At 36.8% G+C, this 23,445-nt stretch overlaps 2 protein-coding genes and 1 non-coding gene across 4 annotated transcripts; 2 read left to right on the top strand and 1 right to left on the bottom strand.

Moving 5' to 3' along the window:
* On the top strand, positions 705–13,841 carry LOC105161680 (ubiquitin carboxyl-terminal hydrolase 12). 2 transcript variants are annotated; one of them, XM_011079456.2, is made up of 32 exons: positions 705–875; positions 1,256–1,343; positions 1,578–1,725; positions 1,940–2,097; positions 2,684–2,949; positions 3,034–3,252; positions 3,352–3,460; positions 3,535–3,650; positions 4,954–5,052; positions 5,627–5,736; positions 6,750–6,824; positions 7,138–7,216; positions 7,297–7,443; positions 7,535–7,615; positions 7,696–7,815; positions 8,533–8,655; positions 9,297–9,374; positions 9,482–9,570; positions 9,657–9,765; positions 9,884–9,952; positions 10,064–10,174; positions 10,617–10,672; positions 10,788–10,965; positions 11,121–11,222; positions 11,312–11,383; positions 11,607–11,672; positions 11,874–11,939; positions 12,324–12,410; positions 12,502–12,618; positions 12,742–12,816; positions 12,921–13,007; positions 13,251–13,841. In XM_011079456.2, the coding sequence occupies exons 1-32, from the start codon at positions 846–848 to the stop codon at positions 13,290–13,292; spliced, it is 3,372 nt and encodes a 1,123-aa protein (XP_011077758.1). In that variant the 5' UTR covers positions 705–845; the 3' UTR covers positions 13,293–13,841. The 2 variants fall into 2 exon arrangements, with proteins under 2 accessions (XP_011077758.1, XP_011077759.1); XM_011079457.2 differs by having other exon boundaries at positions 1,262–1,343.
* Positions 14,113–14,185, top strand: TRNAR-CCU. Its single transcript has one exon. It is a non-coding gene; the product is annotated as a tRNA-Arg (tRNA).
* LOC105161797 (probable glutamate carboxypeptidase AMP1) lies at positions 14,349–19,729 on the bottom strand. Its single transcript, XM_011079611.2, has 10 exons — positions 18,842–19,729; positions 17,583–17,825; positions 17,279–17,431; positions 17,070–17,138; positions 16,402–16,492; positions 16,168–16,251; positions 15,921–16,009; positions 15,465–15,575; positions 15,135–15,269; positions 14,349–14,748 (listed from the first exon to the last, which is right to left on the bottom strand). Exons 1-10 carry the CDS (start codon positions 19,727–19,729, stop codon positions 14,572–14,574), a joined length of 2,040 nt encoding a protein of 679 aa, XP_011077913.1. The 3' UTR covers positions 14,349–14,571.

The following is a 23,445-nucleotide window of genomic DNA, read 5'->3' on the forward strand; positions in this document are numbered from 1 at the left end:
TTTTTTTTTTTTTGTGAAATTCAAAAACAACTTAAAAGATGTAATAAACATATTTAGTACAAAAAACGTGAAAAGAAGAAGCAGCAGCGCGAAAAGAAGGCCTAGCTAGAACTTCCAAGGTTAAACAAATTATTAAGTTAGACTCATTTTATTCTGAGCATTCAATTAAATGATTAAATATATGATAATGAAAAAACCCATTATTATTAATAAAGTATTTGCTTTATAAGAATAATTCAATAAATGATGTGAATTATCAAAATTCTACAATAAATTTGTCAGAATCCTTATTCCAAATTCGAGGAAAAGACCAACTGCTTGAACTAAAAGTTTTATCCAACAAACCTTACAAACTCGAATAAGCGTGGCCTTGGAATGTTGAAGAGTACTAAAATGAAAAAGATGCAAAGATCAAAGTAAGAAATAATTGTACGGAAAAAAAAGAAAAGGAAAAAAATAAAAAAACATATGTCGGTTCATTGTCGTGCTTTCACATCCAAAGTTTGAACTTTGAATGTTGGAAAAGACCAAAAAGCCCAGGCAGCTACTTCTCCTCTACGTGTCTGTATTCTGTTGGATGTTTGAGAATCGCGTGGATGTTTCCGACTACAGCCCTTCTTGCTTATTTCGCAATTCCCACTTTACCCCTTAATTTTCCTGTTATTCCAAAATTCTCCTCATTGAAAACCAGCGCACTCCGAAAACTCCCACTAGCCCATCTCTCTCTCTCTCTCTCTCGAACTCCCGCTTTCTCTCTCCTCCTCCTCTCTCTCTCTCTCTCTGATACTCAGATTACATTAATCTCTCTGTGTTCTATCGATCGGGCGGCTGTAATCTCTCCAGCCATGACGATGATGACTCCTCAGCCGTTGGATGTAACTCCATTCTCTCCTCTCTCTTTGCCATTTTCCATTTATGCTCATTTTCGCTTTTCTCCCTTTGCATCGTGTGACACTGTCTGTGTACATGCATATAATCATTCTGTATTGGAATTTCTCAAATTTGTGTCCCGCCTGCAGAGTTTGGTGTCTGTGTGTGCGTCTTTGTTTGTGGGGGCTCAATGGTTGTGATCGACTAGGGTTTTTCGTGAGTAGAAGGGAGGTTTAAGTTAGTTAATTCAATTTGAATTTTCTTGTACTTGTGTTGATTCAATGCGAATGAAGGGGTTTAATGTTTTAAATTCGTGAAGAAAGGCTTTGGTATACTGGATCAAGCTTAGTTTAGTTTTATTTATATTTGGCTCCTGAAAATGTAGCAACAGGAAGATGAAGAGATGCTGGTGCCGCACTCCGATTTAGTAGAAGGCCCTCAGCCTTTAGTCGAAGGCCCTCAGCCAATGGAAGGTGCTTGCTCTCCCACACTACTTGAATTGTTTCTGTCTACTTTATAGACTCATGCATGGGTGCAGACAAAGTACTGGCATGAATTTTTACTGGTTGGTGGAATTTGTGGTTACATTTGGCACATAATTGTTGGATTATTCAGTTCTGCTGATTTGTATAGATACAATTGAATTCTTTTTAGGTTTCTTTAGGCGCGTCTTGTATTTATAATCGCTAGCATTTATGATTTTGTAGTGGCACAAGCAGACAGTGCTGGAACTGTCGAAAACCAGGCTAGTGATGAACCACAAGCATCACGTTTCACATGGACAATTGAGAACTTCTCCCGATTGAATATCAAGAAGCTTTATTCTGATGTCTTTGTTGTCGGGGGTTATAAATGGTAATTTGAAAGTCATAAAATCTGCCTTTATTTCTTCTTGTCTACATACTGGTGTGCGATATGAAGGAAATTTATTGTGTTAGTTGGAACTTACAAACCATTTCTTAATATAACCATGCGTTATGGAAGTGGATTTTGTAAATTTTTTATGTGCTTTACCATGAGGTACGGAATGTGACCTGATTGCCTTTTTCACTCGTTTTGGTTTCTGCAGGCGGGTGCTTATTTTTCCAAAAGGAAATAATGTGGACTACTTGTCGATGTACTTAGATGTGGCTGATTCATCCAGTTTGCCGTATGGGTGGAGTAGATATGCGCAGTTTAGCTTGGCTGTAGTTAATCAAATGAATAACAAATACACAATAAAAAAAGGTATCACGCAGACTAGTTCTGATTTCTTTTATGCAGCTAAAGTTTGATACATTGTATATGCACGCAGAACCACAGAGACTTAAACAGAGACATGCAACATGAGAGTGTCTGTCTATGTGTGAGAGAGAGCGTGTATGTAGTGATAAAGATTTGTGATTGTTACCTCTTCACTGAAGCCTATTCTTTAGTTTTGTAATTGGATAATCCCAACTTGTCCACACTGCGCTGCCGCAAGAAACAAAGGAAAATGGAAAAGAAATCTTGGAGCTGCCACATCATTTTTTCCTGTATTAAATGTATATAGTTATGCTAGAAAATTGGTTCTTGTGATTTTTGCTCTGAAAAATTGAAGTTGTACTAGAGTCCCAGCTTTGATGTGGATTTCCTAAAAGTCAGAATTGTAGACTAATTTTGATTATCTATAGATTTGGCCTGATAACTTGGTAAGATTTTTCTCCTTGAATGATTAGCTTGGTCAGTAAATTTTGTAGAACTTCAAATTTATATATCTTCCCCCAATCGCTAGATCATTTGCAACCTGTGTATGATTTTTCTGATCTATTCTTTCTCCTTGTGGGGTTCACAGACACACAGCATCAATTCAATCAAAGGGCGAGTGATTGGGGTTTCACATCCTTCATGCCTCTGAGTGAGCTCTATGACCCCAACAAGGGTTACCTTGTCAATGATACTTGTGTTGTTGAAGCTGATGTTGCTGTGCGTAAGGTCATTGATTACTGGACATATGACTCAAAGAAGGAGACAGGCTATGTTGGTCTTAAGAACCAGGGGGCAACTTGTTACATGAACTCTCTGCTCCAGACTTTGTACCATATTCCTTACTTCAGAAAGGTTACTCTATATTCTTTATTATGTTAGTTCTCATTTGTCAATCTGGAACTGTAAGGAAACCTCACCATGAATATGTTGTATCAGGCTGTATATCATATGCCAACAACAGAGAATGATAACCCCTCAGGGAGTATCCCTTTGGCTTTACAGAGTCTATTTTATAAGCTCCAATATAATGACACCAGTGTGGCTACAAAAGAACTGACGAAATCGTTTGGATGGGACACATATGATTCCTTTATGCAACATGATGTCCAAGAACTTAATAGAGTTTTATGTGAAAAGCTTGAAGACAAGATGAAGGTACTGGTGTTTGACAGCACAACCTTCTTGAGACCTTCTTTTCTTCTATACCTATTAAAAGTTCTTTTCCTATGTAATTATATTTCTTTTGCTGGGCAGGGAACTGTTGTTGAAGGAACCATACAAAAGTTGTTTGAAGGGCATCATATGAATTATATTGAATGCATCAATGTGGACTTCAAATCTACAAGAAAAGAATCCTTTTATGGTATTAGTTGTTTCTCGGACTTGTCCTTGACTTTTTAGGCCGACAAATTTATTTAAATCTTGACTTTCTGGCAGACCTTCAACTCGATGTAAAAGGCTGCAAGGATGTCTATGCTTCATTTGACAAGTATGTAGAAGTAGAACGTCTTGAAGGAGATAACAAGTACCACGCCGAAGAACATGGTTTGCAGGTAGTTTTTTCCCCTAATAGATGAGGACATGGTTCACTAGTGTGTCTGTCTGTTGGTGTTTTCTTCTGAAGGTTAATGATGATCAGATGTACTGAGCTGCAGGATAGTCCAGGCTAAGCTGTGAAAGTTGGCATTTGACAAATTGAAAAATAATGTTAGGAAACTAAACAACAGTAGGATGAGTCTATGTTACAAGCAGCAGATTCTGGGCAAAGTATGTATTGCCAGTCTGTAAACGTAGGAGAATTCATTTGTTTAATTCTTTTGTGGTGCATTGAGGCAGCTATCTATTGACTTGGTGCATTAAGTTTGTATATTTATGCATTAGCACACTTTGGCATTTTAGTCTGACTGATGTTCTCTTATTTGAGCAAATCTCAGATACTGTTACTTTTTCAGGAGGTTTATTTTCAGTGCATTTCTAAAGAAGCCATTTAATAAATTGCATCTTATTTATATGTTATAATATAGAGGGGTGGGATTGTTTAACAAATTAAAATTGGAATATGTGCTGGGATAATGATCAAAGCACTAGAGTCGAATAGCAAAGATATTAGAATTTTGAACTGTCCCTTTTAGTATTGGCCATGCATTATCAGTGTCACTGTACTTGTAGCATCTAACATCAGTAATTTAATCTGGGGTGGTCCCACGGGGGTGTGTGCATTCTGATGAGATGAGTGGAGTCCTAAAAAAAGAACACATTTGGTGGGGCGGGGGAGGGAGGTTTGTTGGCTTTAGGTCTTTGTTTTTTATTCAAAAAATATGTGAAACAATCAATGAGATAATTTGCATAGTGTAAGGCAGATTTCAGCTGATACAGCAGAGTTTTTAGCAAAAAAAATTACAGTATGGATATGCATTAGCGACCATGTCATGATGGAAATCCCAAAAGCTGTTTCCTTTTTCATCTTTAATTTTAATTTTGTTGTGTTGGTACTTAATAGTTTAAATTCTTGTTGCCATGGTTAAGCACCTACTGCAGCCTGAGATATAGCTCATCTTTGGTGGATTAGTTTTTCAGGAATTTGATGTTCTAGTCCTTAAAGAAAGATTGATTATGCTGTTTGAAAAATTGTTTCTGGTTTGATGGTTTTGCCTATGTGATCAGTTGAGTGCAATTTTTCAGGCTGAGAGGAGGTTGATTTAATGTAAAATCTAAGAAATTTTGTTTACTTTCTTTAGGCTATTATGCTTATCTTTTGTTGTGGTTCTTGTTCAATAAAGTGATGGATGTAACATTTCATCTCTGTGGCCTTTTTTGCTTCATATGTTTGCCTGAAGAATATTTTCTGAATTTTAGGATGCCAAGAAGGGGGTCTTGTTCATTGACTTTCCTCCAGTTCTCCAGCTTCAGTTAAAGCGTTTTGAGTATGATTTTATGAGAGATACAATGGTTAAGGTTAGTAGCTAAAACTGTAAGTACCTTCAACTTGGGGGTAGATTGTTTTATGTGCTTCCACACTAGTGTACTTCTGATTATATACTTCTTCTGCTAACTCTCCTTGTTCTCCCTCCAAAATCTATGAGATGATGTGCCACTAGTTCTCATACTAAGAGGATTGATACTGAATCTGCTCACAACTGTTTTTTTTATCTAATCCTCTCTTATGCACTTATATCTAGCTGCAGTTGCTTATGGTACTGGTTCATGTTTATTGTAGCTCCTGAAATAGATTAGAATAACAAACAGCATTCCATCTTGTTACACTTGACATCTGTTATTGATTATACTGCCTGATAATTGCTCTATCCTTTCCATGGTGTTCGGGTTTCTGCAGGAAAGTAGATAGAGCATGTATCTTTTTTATCTTTTCATCACTTTCTTTAGAAGGGCCACTCCAAGAAACTAGCTTCTATAGAATTCTTGTCTTGTCTCAAACTACTTTTCGTGTTTTTGTGGGCCGCATTTGAATCATTTGATGATTATAAGTGGAAGCCTAGATGTTGATCTGTTTTTCTTTTTATGATTGCAGATAAATGACCGCTATGAATTTCCATTGGAACTTGATCTTGATAGAGAGAATGGCAAGTATTTATCCCCAGAAGCTGATAGGAGCGTACGAAACCTCTACATGCTTCACAGGTTATTGTCAATGCTTTACATTTATTCTGTCCATCCTTGCCTACCTGTTTGCCTTTATTTTCCTACATGTGATTGTTACCACTACAGATGTGGTATGGCATTATGAAATTGAAAAACTATCAGAAAGAGCAATGCATGGGATTAGAAATTGTACCGCACAGGTCCATCCATCTTAATAAGCACCTACACTTTTTAGTCTTAAGGAGTCTATTAATAATAGAAACTTGACATCTGTTGGAAATGCATATTTATAGACCTGAACTGTATAATGCCTCAGTCCTTATTGCTCAACCTTGCTGCCTGTAGAACCTTTTGGTTTATTTGAAACTGATTAGATTGGTTGCTTTGGAGCTGCTTATTAAATCGAAATAAAAAATAATAATATGTTACTGACTCCAGCGTTTTGCTGTTTTTCATTGATGTTAACTTAGCTACAAATTAGATTGTAGCAATGTACTGCTTTGCCTTCTAGTTTGTTTGCCCCCCTCATGAGTGAGTTAACTTTAGCAACTTTATGCTGTCAATCGAATATTTAACTTAATATACCTTCTTCTGCCTTGGTGAGTCCTATTTGTCCGGTGGAAGTACTTCTGGTGCAGCCAATTTATAGATCTCCAAGTGTCCTGATAAACTCTTGCTTATAATAGCTTGATGCGTGCCTTCTTGGTGTTGCTTTGTCTAGTGGTTGTGTATTTTTGGAGCAGCCTGTTTTATAAACCAAGTTAACTGTTGCGTGATGTTCCTGATGTGCCTTTGTGTCTGAGTTTTCACTTATCTTTGACCTTGTGATCTTGGTAAATTATGTCAGATGCTTGGGTGCAAAATGTTGTCGAAGTAAATAATAAAACTGGACAGATATAATCTTTCAAGACGATAAGTTTGTATCTAGGTCATGCAATTGGCATGTGTGAGGTGCCTCCATGGAAGTATCAGAGCAGTTGGTACTAGAATATTTTCGGTTTGGAAACTTTAACATTCTTCATTTTCTTCCCCTGTTCTTTTCATCCGAACAGTGTCTTGGTGCATAGTGGCGGGGTGCATGGCGGACATTATTATGCTTTCATCAGGCCAACGCTTTCTGATCAGTGGTATGTGTCATACTTCTGTAGAAAATCTTCCTGACCCCTGGTCTATGCCTGCTTACACATATTTACACTTTGAGAGAGGGAAGATTGAATTGATTGAAGTTCCTCACTTCCATTGATGATAGTGCCAGAACAGGCATTTAAATTTCTGTAATCATGCACCAGTTTACTTTCTCCCATTGATTTAATCACATCTTACTGTTGTATATATACGTCTGTAGTTTAATTGCTGTGTCATGAAAATTTGCTTACTAGGTCAATTTTAGGACCTGAACAAACCATATGAGGGTTAATATGTGGTACTATATACTTTCAGGTACAAATTTGATGATGAGAGGGTCACTAAGGAAGATGTGAAGAGGGCGCTAGAAGAGCAGTATGGTGGTGAGGAGGAGGTGAAGTTGCCTGCCTTCTAATTTTTCATCCTCTTGTACTCCCTGTTTGTTCTTGTGCTTATATTCACTTTATCCTGCAGCTGCCACAGACAAATCCTGGCTACAACAACACTCCTTTCAAATTTACAAAGTATTCAAATGCATACATGCTTGTATATATACGAGTCAGTGACAAGGATAAAATAATTTGTGATGTGGATGAGAAGGACATTGCAGAGCATCTTAGGGTAACTTTTTTCAGTTGTTAATGTAGAATTCATTCGGTGTTATTTCTTTTGTGTAAAGGTTTCTCATGAAACATGACATGTCTTATTCCAGATAAGACTGAAAAAGGAACAAGAAGAAAAGGAAGATAAGAGAAGATACAAAGCACAGGCCCACCTCTACACTATTATCAAGGTTATGAGAATAAGCATTCTCTGTAATCTTAATCTCCGCATTTCTTGAGATTATTACTGGATCTTTATTTCCATTTGCAGGTTGCTCGAGATGAAGACTTGAGGGAACAGATTGGAAAAGATATATATTTTGATCTTGTTGATCATGATAAAGTTCGGAACTTCCGTATCCAGAAACAGATGCCTTTTAACCTTTTCAAGGTACTTCTTTTCTTGTTCATTGTTTTGATTATTAAGAACTTGTTAAATGGTGGTTTATTGGTAATTGAAACTAGTAGACTTGTGGTTGGTTCTTTTATGAAGTTTAAAGTGTATTATTTGGAGAAAAAGCAATAGTAGTAGAAATTTACTGTTAGGAGGGAGTTTTCCAGTTCAATGATAACTGCTAGATGCTCTGGTTAGGTAAAATATTTCTACTAATATTTCCAGCAAACTCTTAAGGGACGTCGATGTAAATTTCTTGAAGTGAGGTCATTCATTAAGATTTGTCTTCTGGTCAAATTTTTGAGATGGCCCTGTCTAGATTGTTGTAACAAGACAACGTATGTTGATTTCCTAAGATGAGATGAGACTTTGCAGAATGAGTTGTATGAAGGTTGCACGCCATTTGACAACACTAGTACCTAAATGCTATAACACCACAAACAGATAAAATATTATGTTCATATTAATATTATGAAACGAATAGCAGCACTGTCCTAGCAGTCCTAAAGAGGACAAATGGAGCATAAAGTTTGCAAATTAACTTTTTAGATTTCTCAAATTTCTCTTCTTTTATGGCATTTAATTGTGTTTACTGTAACCCCCACTTTCCTGTGGGTCCCTTTTTATTGGTTTGGGGGGTGGTAAAAAACTCAAATGAATTATTTTTCACATTTATTTGTAAAATCTCTCATCAATCTCTATGTTTTATTGAAGGACGAGGTTGCTAAAGAACTTGGTATACCAGTTCAATTTCAGCGATTCTGGATATGGGCAAAAAGACAGAACCATACGTATCGTCCAAACCGGCCATTGACACCACAAGAGGAGGCACAAACTGTAAATATCTTTACCATGTCTTTTTCCATTTTCTATTTTAAAAATTATGGATGTATTTTTTCTCATAATGCTAGGGCATCCATATATTGGGTGAAATGATTTTTCTCCTTAACCTTTTGAAGGCAAGCTCTTAACCTGTGTTAGACTTCTTCTCTTGTTAGCCACTTGAAATCGCTTACTTCCATCATATTCTGAGTGATCCAATGCTTTACTTGCCAGTCTCTTCTTACTTTAGAAGATGTGTATGCTGAGAAGTACTATATATTTGTCCTGTTTGAATCTTAATTTATTAAAGAGACATCAATTGATTTGGTAGTGTTATGATATCTAGTAAGTTGTAGCAAATGGATGTGTATCATCTTCCAGCAACTCAAGCTTCAGCAGACTAGATCAACTTAGTGGTGATCCTTTTGCTTCTTGTTGAATTATTACTCCTATGTGTGTTGGACGCCATCACTTTCTTTCTCATGATTTTGAAGAAGTTGGTCATCTGAGTTGATTTTTTGTCTGCAATACTTTTGTTTGGTTCTACCATTTTGCTTCATTGATTCCTGTAAGACATGCTTTATAGGCATCACTAAAGATTTCTCTTTGTTACTTGTTTAATATTTATTGTTCCTTTTCATACTCATGTTGTGCAGGTAGGAGCATTGAGGGAAGTTTCCAATAAGGCACACAATGCAGAGCTGAAGTTGTTCCTGGAAGTAGAACGTGGACTGGTACCCCTTTCCAAACATTTGAGATGATCTTCGTTGGAGCTTTCCAGTATTTATATTCAGGAATTTTTGTTGCTCCTGATTAATCTTCATTACTGTCTTGTATTTAGGATTCACGTCCGGTTCCTCCTCCGGAAAAAAATAAAGAAGACATACTTCTGTTCTTTAAGCTTTATGATCCTGACAAGGAAGAGCTCCGGTATTTTCTATTTTCTCCTGAAGTATATAGTATTATATTCTGATTCTGCCTGCTATTTTGTCATTTACTTCATTTGTTATTTCCAGATATGTTGGGAGGCTCTTCGTGAAGAGCTCCGGCAAGCCAATGGAGATCCTGACAAAGCTGAATGAAATGGCTGGATTTGCTCCTGATCAAGAGATTGAACTCTTTGAGGTATGTCTGGTTACAGAAAACATGTTGCATATGGTAGACTATATGTATTGCTTTTTGTTATTTAAGATGCATGGAACACTATTGCAAAATGCGACGAACTTGTTTACAATTTTGACAGGAGATCAAGTTTGAGCCATCTGTTATGTGTGAACGCCTTGATAAAAGAGCTTCATTTCGATTTAGTCAGGTATGACTATTTCATTGTACTTAATCATATGAATGTGTACCTATTTCTTTATCACATGCTTTTTTCTCGTACCTAGTCCTTTATCATATGCTTTTTTCCCCCCATCACCAGATCGAAGATGGAGACATTATATGCTTCCAGAAACGGCCTCCACCTGAAAGTGAGGAGAAAAACCGATTTCCAGATGTTCCATCATTTCTGGAATATGTGAAGAATCGCCAGGTTGGTCTTTTATCATAAATTTTATTTACTGTTAGAAGGTCTTCTGGGTCTTATTTATTTACTGAAAGTGAAAAACTTGATGCAATGCACTGGATTGCATGATCCTTGTGCATCTAAAACTCAACCAAACAAAGGACTCTTAGTTATTAACAAGAGCATCTGCAGTAATTTAGATTTATGAATTTATTTCATTAGCTTCTCCGGCATTCTCTTTCCAGCCACTTCCAGGTACCTTTGTTGATATATCAGTTGCTTGTCTTCTCTTGTTCCAGTCCTTCTGCACTTCATTTTGATAGTTGTGCTGTCCATCCTCATCTATAAAGCCTTTTGCCATAATTTTTTTCAACTGGAAAGCTTGCCCTGATAAAGTTCTTCGTAAAGCAATTTTTATGCTCTTCTTTGAGTTCAAACTGCGTTGTAATGTTTAATTCTTCTCTTGCAGATTGTGCATTTTCGAGCTCTAGAAAGACCCAAGGAAGATGAGTTTTGCCTAGAGTTGTGAGTAGTCTGATATAATAATCCCCAGGCTGGAATTGATCTATAGCATTTGTATTTTAATTTGATCTGAAACTTTTGGGCAAAATTGGCTGTGACCATTTCGGATAATCTACAGAGCAAAGAACCACACATATGATGATGTTGTGGAAAGAGTTGCCCAACGCCTTGGCTTGGACGATTCATCTAAAATTCGGCTTACTCCTCATAATTGCTACTCTCAGCAACCTAAGCCCAATCCTATCAAATATAGATCAGTCGATCATTTGTTAGACATGCTTGTCCACTACAATCAGGTGGGTCTAGTGTAAACATTTGATTTGATTTTTTTTTTTTGTTTGTTTGGGGGGGGGGGGGGGGGGGGGTTGGGGGGGGGGGGGGAGAAGATGGTATGTAGTTGGGTGTCTTGCTGTAACCTATGGACTAAAAGTATTTTGATTTCTTATGGTAGATTTCTGACATACTGTATTATGAAATTCTGGACATCCCTCTTCCGGAATTGCAATGTCTAAAAACGTTGAAAGTCGCCTTCCATCATGCCACAAAGGATGAGGTGAAATATTATTCTGCTTTACCCTTGTCATGTCCTCGCCAAGTTGAGTTGTATGAAATTATCAACCCATGTCACATTGTCTTTTTCAGGCTACAATCCTCAACATTAGACTGCCAAAACCAAGTACTGTTGGGGATGTGCTTAATGAAATTAAAACAAAGGTTAGTCCAGTGCTGTTTAAAGAAGCAAACTACTGCATATTCTGTAGATGCCCCAATGGGAGAGAATAAAAGGAGAAGATTCCTTCTCTATACGTCCTCTTCTTTCAGAATTATGTTATGTTCTTTAACCTTTTTAAACGAGTTTCCTTCAATGATGACTTCATCGGAAATAATAAGTAGCAGAAGAAGATAGTGTCATGACACTTTCTGCATCCAATGATAGGTAGAGTTATCTCATCCAAATGCGGAACTTAGGCTGCTTGAAGTTTTCTATCACAAGATTTACAAGGTAATGTTAGCTGCTCTGACGTCATTTTGATTCTTGAAATGTTTGAAAAATTTTGCTCGGACCATGTGCATTTGCTTTCATTTTAGAATGTCATGTGCAGAGATTCTGGTTCAGGATGGTTTTGTCTATTTTCTACTGAATCATTTGCAGTGTTTGGTTTGAACAAGATACTGACGGTAATATTGTGAACCAAATCTGCAGATTTTTCCTGTCCATGAGAAAATTGAGAATATAAATGACCAGTACTGGACGTTGCGTGCTGAAGAGGTGAGCTCTCTTCTTTGCAAAATATTCTCTCCCTCTCTCTCTCCCTCCCTCCCTCCCTCCTTCCTTCCTTCCTTTTAAGTCAGTCATACCATTTAACCATGCTTGTATAGCTTTATAACTGAATAGTAACCGACCAGATGAATTCTGAACATTGTATGGCAAAAATTCAGGAGGCAACTTAACTTCTTTTTTTTTTTTTTTTGATTTTGCAACAACTTAATTTCTTTTAATCATATTTAATGGAGAGTGGTAATCTTTGTTGGGGTATTACATTTGTACATTTCGGGTTGCCATGTGCAAAATGTTTTTCCTGCTTTGAGCTTGCCTTTGGCTCAAGTTACATGGTCATTGATGCAGTTTATGTTTCCGATGTTTTTGCCTCAGATCCCAGAAGAGGAAAAGAATTTGGGGCCCAATGATCGCTTGATTCATGTTTATCATTTCACAAAAGAGACGGCTCAAAATCAAGTGGTACTTGAAGCATTCATTAGATTCTGTGCGTGTTGGTACATGTGCTTCACTGAAACTTAAGAGTTTGCTTTTCTTTTCCTTTCGAAAACAGCAAGTCCAGAATTTTGGGGAACCATTCTTTTTGGTCATTCATGAAGGTGAAACATTAGCAGAAGTTAAATTACGAATTCAAAAGAAATTGCAGGTTCCAGATGAGGAGTTTTCTAAGGTATGATTTGCCACGGGATAAAACTACAGATCCTAATTGAACAATAATACCTCTCTTGCTAAAAGCTTTAGTAAAGAGCCCTCAGGCAGTATTTTTGAATACTTGTTTTGCTTTAATATTCAGTGGAAGTTTGCCTTTCTGTCACTGGGACGTCCCGAGTATCTTGAGGATTCTGACATTGTCTCAAGTCGTTTTCAGGTAACATTTTCCTATCCGATCTTTTGTATTGGTGTCTTTAGTTTTTCAACTTGGTTACTTGGAATGTTTTGTAAGACTGAGGAATTTGCATTCGTCTCTCCCAGAGAAGAGATGTTTATGGTGCTTGGGAGCAGTACCTGGGGTTGGAACACTCGGACATAACTCCTAAAAGGGCATACTCGTCGAGCCAGGTAATATATTCTGACTGCCGTAGTCTATGCCTTTATTTTATTGTGGACTATTACAAGTATAGAGAAACTTCAAAGCTGAATAAATTTAAACTGAATTGGGCTTCAACTGTTCAAATATGTGTTGGTCTATGCATAATTTCCTCTGCGAACCTGGAGCATGACCCCAAAGCTTCTCTCTCTCTCTCTCTCTCTCTCTCTCTCTCTCTCTCTTTTTCCCTTTGTTAATGTTTCTTATAATTGCAGAATCGCCACACATTTGAGAAGCCTGTAAAAATATACAATTGAGGCGAATTGCAATTATCTGAAAATACCAACCTGAACGCCACAATACGATGATGGGGAAAATCTTGAAGTGTGGATGTTGAAACTCGACAATGAAATATGAGGCAGCAAAGGGGAGAATGATATGATGCATTTCTTCCCGCCATCAAAGGATCTGCTGGTCTTTCTGCTACTATCATTGTTTCACCTTCTTTTTACCTTGGATGGGAAGGCCAGCCTCCATTGTTAGATGTATGTTGTTTTCTTTTTCTTCTTTTTGTAGTCATCAGTTCTTGCACTTCATATATTTCCAATTTTACCCTGCTTTGAAGTAGTCGGAAAATTTGAAGTTGTCCTTGTGTAATTTTATCATAGCGGATTTTGTACGAGGTTGTAAAGTGGGTATAGTTAGGCCATCAATATTATCTCATGACTCTTCATTTTTGTCATTTTTCCTTTTAATTTTCAATCATCCCCTTGTTTTGGTTGTATCTTATGTTTTGTATAAAGTATAGGGGATTAGGTTGTACAAGAAACGATTATGTTTCCATTTAATATAGATAGATTTCTCTATGCGCTTCTGTCAGTACATCTTCCCATCCCTGCACTTCTCTTTCGGGATTTCTTTGGAGCATTGAATAAGGCGTAAGTTTTCATTCCCATGGGTCTTTTGGCAACTTGACTGAAGACAATCAAGTTTGTTAAATGTTGAAGATTTTTCGATCTCAGTCAAAAGAGTAACTTAATTTGGGAGAACAAGGTAACGGAGGTGCAGAGGAGCAATTCAGTTCCGTAACAGGGGGCATTTATATTATAAAATTAATTACTACACAAAAGAGTCAAAGCGCCTGTAGCTCAGTGGATAGAGCGTCTGTTTCCTAAGCAGAAAGTCGTAGGCTCGACCCCTACCTGGCGCGTCAATGTTTTAATTTTTCTTTACACCCCATCATAACAGAAAGGAATGAACTTTTATATACTCTTGAGATATATATATTTTTCACTTGAGCCGTCTTGAGAGATTATTCATATGTATTATTTGACATACATGTGGGCGTGGAAACATTATTCTGACATAATACATAACGAGGAAAAAGGAATGGCAATTAATTTTTTGTTTCTTCTGATCTGAAAGAATATAAATCTAAACTTTGATGCATCAAATAATTATTTTCCAACATATTTATACACCATCCATCCCCATCCCCTCCCCCTCCTCTGTCCTTTCTATCACAACCGGATTATCATTTTCACTGTTCTGTACATTATGGCTACATCTTCTCCTTTGCCCCTTCAATCATCCTTCTCACCTCAATTCACCTCTCAATGCAATGGCTGCTCTTTCGATGGCCCTCGCAACTCTCCATATCTCATGCCTGATCGTTGCCTCCCGTTCTTCCTCATTCATTCTTCCTGACATTGCTTCACCTATTCCAGGAAAGAATGCAATCTTGCTCTCTGTATCCCCTCGAGGTCCGTATATCTGCATTTTGACCATATTAATCCAAGTGACTAGAATTTTCCAGTTGATCTACTATGACATGAAATAGCCGTTCCCATATATACACAGAAGACAACAATGTTTTGAGGTTTCTGATAGATCCACAATAGGTCACAAGAATGGGTAGAGATCATGTCACATCTGCATAATGTAGGTACATGACATGAACTACATCCAGTTGTTGTTTTTGCACCGGGTTCATGTAAAAGAACCCTGCATAATAGCTTTGCTTGCTGCCTTTGTAGAAAGTGACCGGTATGTCAAAAGGATGTGAGGTAAGCGAAGCGCATGTAAATCGTAATTTATAAGATTGAGAAATAAAGTACTAAAAATAGAAAAACATGCAGATTAGAGTGGAGTTTCCTTACAAGATGCTTGAACCACTGCCTTCCGCGAAGCCCCTCTGTGTCTAAGAAGCCTCTTTCAGTCAGCATCAATCGATCATTTAACATGCGCCTTCTCAACACTGTAGATTCATCTACGTTTTGATCCACCCTCAGTTTCTACAGTTTAAAATTTGGAAAATGATGTAATCAACATATTGGTCGTACGTATATGATTATTATCAGCTTTCCATCTGTCTTGTTATTTGTAAGAATCAGACGCTCCACAAGTACAAGAATAGGAATGTTCTGATCTAGATTATGAAAATTTTAATGTTCCAGAAAGGAAGAGTTTCCAATAAGTGTCCGTCGAACCTGGGCTTCTTCCTCAGTCTCATTTGCAGCGGCTATGAATTCTTGGATGGCAGCAGCAATGGGATCCAATGAGACGGTTCCCACCAATGTGGTCAGTACATTTTTATACTCCTGTAAGGTATATCAATTAAAAGACATCATGCGTAAGAAATAAATATTCGGAGAAGAAAAAAAATTGCAGCCAAGGAACATGCAATATCACAAGGGTAATATGCATTATTTGAGCAAAAAAAAACGGACACTTGGAATTCCCAACAACCTAAAATCATTTACGGGAACAAAAGCAGGAAATTTCACACCAACTACACGCAACACAGACATCATGAATCACGCAAAACATGTTAATAGCAATGTCCTTTTTTAGGATAGAAAAGGATATTTTCATATTGTTCATCGCCTTCAGCTTTCATGAGGTAGTCAAGGAACCTGAGTATATAAATGGAAGAAAATCTCTACCTGCAATTCAGTAGCATAAGAGAGGTAGTTAAATGGCAGAATCGGGTCATCAGCAAGGTGAAGTGCAATAAGTCCCCATATTCCTGCCACTGAAACCCCAAAGAGTAAATGGAAGTAAAAAAATAATCAGAGAGAGAGAAGCATGAAACCTTAAAAATATACTGCTAATAAATGAAATTCTGCATGGGATAGGTAAAACACATTGAAACTATCAGCAATTCATGCAGATATAGACAAAAACAGAAACCTGTTACATGCCGCTGAAATGAGGGGTCGCCAAAGTTCACTATCCAATCATAGGAGTCAAAAGCCGTGTGATAAACTGGAAAATCTGCATGAGAATGGATATTACTTTGGGGAAAGCCTAGCAAAGTTCTTACGTACTCATCAAGTTCAAATGATCAATATTTACTATCATGTTTTGTTTCAAACTTTCTTGTCAGAAATGAGCTTGAGAATGCACTAAGGTTCAAAAGGGTACCACTTCCGAAGTATAAATCAACAGAAGGAACGCCTGCGTGATGCAAAAATGGAGCAAAATCTGAATCAACTCTGCTAAGTCTTTGAATCTTCTGTCGAAAAAATCAAATCAAGAATCATAAAGCCAGTAACATTAGGAATAGGGAGATAAAGACATGACCAAGACAAAGCTGCAAGGAAAATGGAAAGGAAAAGCAGCTATATCATAAAAAAGAATCAGTCCTGAAATCTATCTGCACCCTGCCTTAAGTCGTTGCAATCTAGTGATTAACTTTGTCCTCGGTATTGTGAAAAGCTAGCAACTTAAATAAAATTATGAAAAAAAAAGAAAAAGAAAAACTAGCTGTTGGATTAGTTTTCAGATACTGCTTCTGTTAGGTCCACACCCACCACCAGGTTTCTTATGTTCTCCAGGTGGGGGTACTATTCCTTACTTTTCATTTTTTGAGTAAAGCAAGCCATGGAGTTCGATCGCATGAAAGAAACTTGATCGAAGTAACCCCAGCCTCGGTTTTCTCTTTCTGTACTAAAACAATCTCCTAGTCTTCTTCTTGTCATTGTCAATTCATCCTTGTCTACTACAATCATAAATCATCCAAATAATACTATTTTTGGACTCCTGCAAATAAAGGATGTCATATATATTACATGCACAGGCATCTAACTTACATTGACACCTTTGTTGGCAGCTGCCCACCGTTCATATAAATATAAACCCTCCGACTCGGGATCTTTGACCTGAATCAGGCATGTAAACAACATTCCAGAAGATAAACATTCAGAAAAGTCATCACTGCCATCATGGTGTTGAAGCCATAAAACGAAAAGCCAATCAGTGGTTTAATTTCACATTGAAGTTACTGTGAATATCTCATTACCTGCTTCGTTACTTCAACGAGAAGATCATCTAGCTGCGGGGTTGCGCTAACGAAAAAACCAGGGCCTTGAGCAGCACAGTCCACATTAAGGTAAGCCACTGCTTTGGAGCCAAGATTCACAAGGTTTTGCTCAACCCATTCAGTTGACCCAATCTGAAATCAAAATAGCTAAACCAATGAATCCGATTTCAGATATAATAAATACGAACTTCCACATGGTTTAATCACTTCATGAAACTGAGATACATATTTTATGAAAAGCACATATATTCCCCCAAAAATCAGGTGACAGAATATTACCTACCATCCCAAATTCTTCTGCATCCCAGCTGCAAAGAATGATTGTTCTTCTCGGGTTCCAACCTAAGCGCATAAGAAGAGCAAGTCGACGGGCAATGTCAAGTAGAGTAGCAGTTCCGCTATTAGGGTCGACAGCCCCAAACGTCCATGCATCTCTATGGTTGCCTAGAAGCACAGAGCGATCCAGTTCTTCTGATCCCTTTATGACCGCAAAGACATTATGGATGGTTGTCATCTTTTGCTCACCCTGCAGACATAATAACAAATTGAAGTTGCAAAATGCAATTTTAGTTTGGGAAAAAAGAATTCTCAGTACTATTCTCCATTTTAATCAATGGCTTACATGCTCAATGAAATTTCTCACATCTTCTCTCAAAACAGTCACTGTCAGAATTATAGGTCCTAGTCAGCCAAAAATTCAATCCAAACATCCAAAGACTTAACATCGATTCAAGCACAAAGATTGGATTTTAAAAAAGCACGAGATCGCTGCGGAACAGCATTGAGAGCAAGATTAGGAGAAACAAATTGAGGATTCGAACCAAGAATTTCATAGATAAAAGAAGGAAGAGTTTTAAATTGTCAGCTTGTAGTTTGATGCCATTTGTACAACTTTAACTAATTTAAAGACGATATGTGCTCTTTTCGGTCAGAGAATCTATTCCTGAAGCACCCAAAACCAGAAGGTGGAGAAAAAAGCATACCACACAGATGTTTGAAGAAATTTAGCATCTCATCATTCTTTCAAGTAAAAGCCGATTAGTAGACCAACAAGCCTACTATTATTCATATAGATTATATTAACATATAAATTGTAAAATCTGTCAATCTCAGCAAATTAAGAAACATGAGATAAAATCAGCTTAATTCAAGGACCTATTCTTTTGCTGTTTCTCAGGCTAAAACATCAGGGAGATAGTTCCATCACAGTCAATTTCTCGTAGGCCTATTCACATCTGAAAAGTCAAATTTTGCTTATATACTTCATTGACAAATTCCTCACCCCCTTTATTACAAGAAGCAGAGGACAGGAAAGAGAAACAACTTCCTCAAATATTTCCTGTTGGTGCTCTCACCTAAAGTCAACCTTGGATGAAATCAAAGATATCAACCCAGACAACAAACAAACAACAAAAGCTACAATCTAAAATACTAACAATTTACGTGTTTAATAAACAACTTGTCACGCTGATGACATAATATCTCACAACATAAAATCCATGAAAACATCATAAAAACAAACGAAGTGTGGACTCAACCAACCTCGTATGTAAAATTCAGCATAGTCGGGCCGGGCCCCACCCGCCTGATTCTTCTACCACCAATCTTGAAACTCTCCCTCCACTCAAAAGGCACTCCTGCCCCCTCCAACGACCTAATTATACTCTCGGCCGCCGCCTCCGACACCGGCAACGACGGCACCGCTGGAAATTTCTCCGTCACTCGCGGATCATTTAAGTCAAGTTTCTCGCCGCCTTCAATTCCGGCCCAACCAGGAGTAAGTGGGTCCCCCAGACCGTTCATGACAGTCCCCCTCTCGACACCTTCTTTATACTCACCCTCGGTGTACATAAGCACCGCCGACACCCCGTGGGCCGCAGCATTTGCCACCACCTCGTATCTCGACATCCCCGAACCCCGCCGAACTATTCCCACACAACCCTTAACAACCACCCCCAGAGCACCCAGCGCATGGTAGTCCTGCTCCCTGCCGTAGTTCAGGAACACCGCCTCGCCGTACGCCGAGCCGGAGGGGGAGTACGCGTGGTATGGCGCCACAACGCCATTTTGGGGGACGGTGGGTTCGGAGAGGGCAACGGGGAGAACACTGCCGTCGCTAAAACGCGCGGACAGAGAGGAGTGCTGGGGGTAGGAGAGGAGGACAGAGAAGTTTGTGAGATGAGTGGTTAGGCCAAGGGATTGGAAGTGGGATTGAACGTAGAGGGCGGTGGAGAGGGAGAGAGGGGTGCCGGCTAGGTGGGGTCGAAGGGTGAGGTGGCGCAGGTAGGCGGCGATGGTGTAGTTGCTAGCGGAGGAGAGGAATGTATCGCGATAATAGGGACGGCGGCGGCGGAGGGTGGTGTAGAGGGCGAGGAGGGAGAGTGTGAGGATGTAGAGAAGAGTGCATGAGTGTTTGCCAGAGAATGGCATTTTAGGGAAAATGTTGACGGACGAAGAGATTGAGATTATCAAACTGTGTCTCCTCTGTTCTGTGCTCTGTACGATGAACCCCAAAGGCAGAGGTTTAAATGTTCGGGTTTTATAAACCGAACTCCACCCGATTCGTCTCCCTACCGTCACCCAACATTCGCTTTCAACTGATATTGGTTATCGTGGCATGTCTCTATAAATAATAAATAGTTTTTTATATTTTAATATATACTAAAATAAACTTAAAATATATTAATCAAATAACTAAATTAAATAAATTAATTATTTTATCAATTAAAGTATATGTTTAAAGTTTCAAAAGAATATTGTCAAATTCGATACTCGTTATCTATAGCATTTGTTTTATAATAGTATAAAAAATAATATATAGCATTTATAACAACATTGTGATAATCAAGAAAGAGAAAGTGTTTATAAATATATATATAGATATACATAATTAAATTAAGGCACTATAAATATATTTCGCTTCTGTATCTATAAATAAATATATTTAATTGCAGTCAAATTATAAACAAATTAAATTGTAATTGATATAAATTTACGTGGCATGCCAACTCCAAAATGGTGGGTCCAATTTTAAAAATTTCCATTGTTATCATAAATTTAAAATGAACAAGTTATAAATAGTTTTATTGCTTCTAAAAACCTCATTTTAATTTGAACTTTTTTTTTTTGTGGTAAGAATTAATCACTTTGCAATAAAAGAATCAACAATATTTTAATAAAAAAATTTAATTTAAAATAAAAAACGACTATAGTATATGAATACTTACAATTAATCAATATATAATTTCAAAACAATAATATACTATTTGACGTTGGATTGATTTGGGAGCATAACATTGGACCAATTACAAAATTTGAAATTCCGTAATCAAAGTGACCTAATTCGATCACTTTCATTGATTATGTGCTTATTTTTTAATTTTTTTTATTGTTTTTTATAATTTAATTCACGCACGCACATGTCTTGAATTAAAAAAAAAATTCTGTTTAAAATTCAAGACGCTAAAGTATTGGAAAATTTCAATTCGGATTCGACTCGATCGAATCTGAACTAATTATAAATACAATATATTTATTGTGTGATTGATGTATAATTAAAAAAAATGACAAATTACATAACAAATGTATCGATTATTTAATTTGAACAAACCTGATGGGGTACCCTCGAGTGTTTCCTAAAAGACGTTCATTATGTGTGTATTAAGTGTGACAAACGTTTCTTTCAACTATTGGTACAATGGAAAATATTTTAGTAATTGAAGCGTACGACGTTGTAACGTGAAATGAGATCTTTTTACTAAAGTAAAAGTTGTTCCTCTTTTTCAGTTTAGTTAACAATGGAATTACCAATTCTTAATTCTTTTTCCTCGAGATTTTGAATTGAGTTTAATTTCTTATTGAAGTTTCACAGTACAACGTGGATTGTGTAATCCGATTAAGAATTGGTTAGACCGGAGTGGGATTTAGTTATTCCGAGATTGAATTGATTCAAAACCAATTCTTGGAATTTCCAAATTAAGATAAATACGAGGAAATAAAATATTATAGAGAGAGGAGAGAGAGAATTTCACCTGAGCACTGACTGAGAGAGTTCAGTCCTGGGATGGGGAGGAGTGGGGGCACGTGAGAGAGTTGAGGTGTCTACGTCCATTTCATGATTCATGTAATAATACTAAATAAAATAATGTAGTCCCCAGCAATACATAAGTTAAAAATAATTAAATTGCTTTTCTCTCATAATGAACCGTAAATTTTAATTTATTCGATATAAAATTGTAAAACTTAGAAAAATATCATAAGGTTGCATTGACTAAGGCAATATCAAGAATTAAATTACCATGTAAAAGACATTAAAGTTTTATAGAATAAACTAAAATAATATCTGTAAATACATTTTAATCCTCGTGCTCCATATTCTGCCTTCAACTATTGAAATAAGAAGTATGCCACCATGCCTTGATATGATCCCAATCTTATCATCAAAGTTATTTAGCCCCAATTCCAATTGAAGATCAACCTTTGAAATTAATTTTCTATGTTAAGTTTTGCAAATAGATTTGATTTAGGTTTGAAATCGAGATCATCTCAAGAGTCATCTAATTTAAAAATATTTGGGACTTGAAAAGAATAAGTAAATCGTTAGACTCATTGGAGGTTTCCAATTAAAACTCTTCGATGGCTAAATTTTATTATTTCAGAATCAGATCGGACCGACTGGTTCGATCGGGAATCAGTCATGCGTCTGATAAGTTGGATATATAAAATCGCTAGACATAATTGGTCAAAACCCGGTCCGAACGTTGCCAAATTTGAAAAAGAAAAAGAAAGAAAAATTTGAAAAAGCCAAAAAAAATGTATAAATTAGAGTAATAATGAGAATGAAGATGACTGGGATTGAGGTATTTTGAATTTTATAAAATTGTAGTAGATTTGACTACTTTTATTTAATTGTTTGTCAATTTAATCAGGTTTTATGTTGAACACTTGAGCTTATGTACTTATTTTGTTGAATTGAATGTTATTTATTTTTCTCATTTTTTTGGTTAATTAAAATTGATATACAATATATTGATATATTATGTATATACATATATATATAATAGGCTCCGGATCAAACGATTTTTTTTAATTCGATCAATCGATCAAACCAGTGACTCAATAAGTTGATTGGTTCAATCATCGATCTGATACTGAAACATTGCCTAAATCAGTTGAGATGAAATCAAGGAAAAGAGCTTATGTACTTTAGCCAAGAATGATTGTGGGGATTTATAAGGGCTAAATATTTATACTTGTAGTGATCTACGTGGCATGATCTCCATCTTCAAAGTGCAAAACGATTGATGGTTGTACGTAGTCTCGGGTGGGGTTGTAGCAAAAGTTAAGCATGCCCTTATATCTTGTAAGGGCATTTTGCACCTATGCGGGGTATTATGGTATTTAGACTAAATTTATTGCTACATCCCATCAAGATCAAAAATCTTATTCAAGAGATTGAAGAGATCTGAATAGAAGAGCGGATGAGAAAAGAACAAAAATGATGACAACAACAACAAATCTAGCTAGTGGAAGGATTATGCAGCAAAAGAGAAAATAAATGAAAAAGTAGTATCCTTTAACACATAAATCATAGTCCAAAAATAAATAAATAAAAAATGGAAGCAAGAAGGATCCGAAATTGTTATGATCCACTTTGAACAAATGCAAAGATGGCAAAGTGTATGGCTACGAATGCAAGAAAAAGATGTTTTTCTTTTTAGGCAAGAGATGTTTTGTCAGGACATTGTTGAGGAAAGGGACATGCTCCTTTTTTCATTCAGGACCCTTTTGTTTGTAGGTAACAATAATATTTGTATTTGTCCAAAGGAATAAGAATCATACTTACATATATGTGCATGTCTTTATTTGCAATTCCTTATGCCCAAAGCAATTAAATATCTCTTATAAAAATAAGATTTGATGCTAAGTTGAGTGGGAAAAGCATTTCCCTCATTCTGATGCAATCAATCCACATTCATCAAAGATTCTCTTACAACTATGAAATTTTGTGTGATGTAACCCTAATATCCATTTGCTTCTCAAAACCCCTATATCTATATATGTATATGTTATGTCATTCCATTGCAGATTTCAATTCCACTACTACTCCTTGCATTATAAATTGTTTTTCTTTCTGTCCCATCTTC

The sequence above is a fragment of the Sesamum indicum genome, linkage group LG5 (assembly GCF_000512975.1).
Source record: "Sesamum indicum cultivar Zhongzhi No. 13 linkage group LG5, S_indicum_v1.0, whole genome shotgun sequence".
Lineage (NCBI taxonomy): Eukaryota > Viridiplantae > Streptophyta > Magnoliopsida > Lamiales > Pedaliaceae > Sesamum > Sesamum indicum.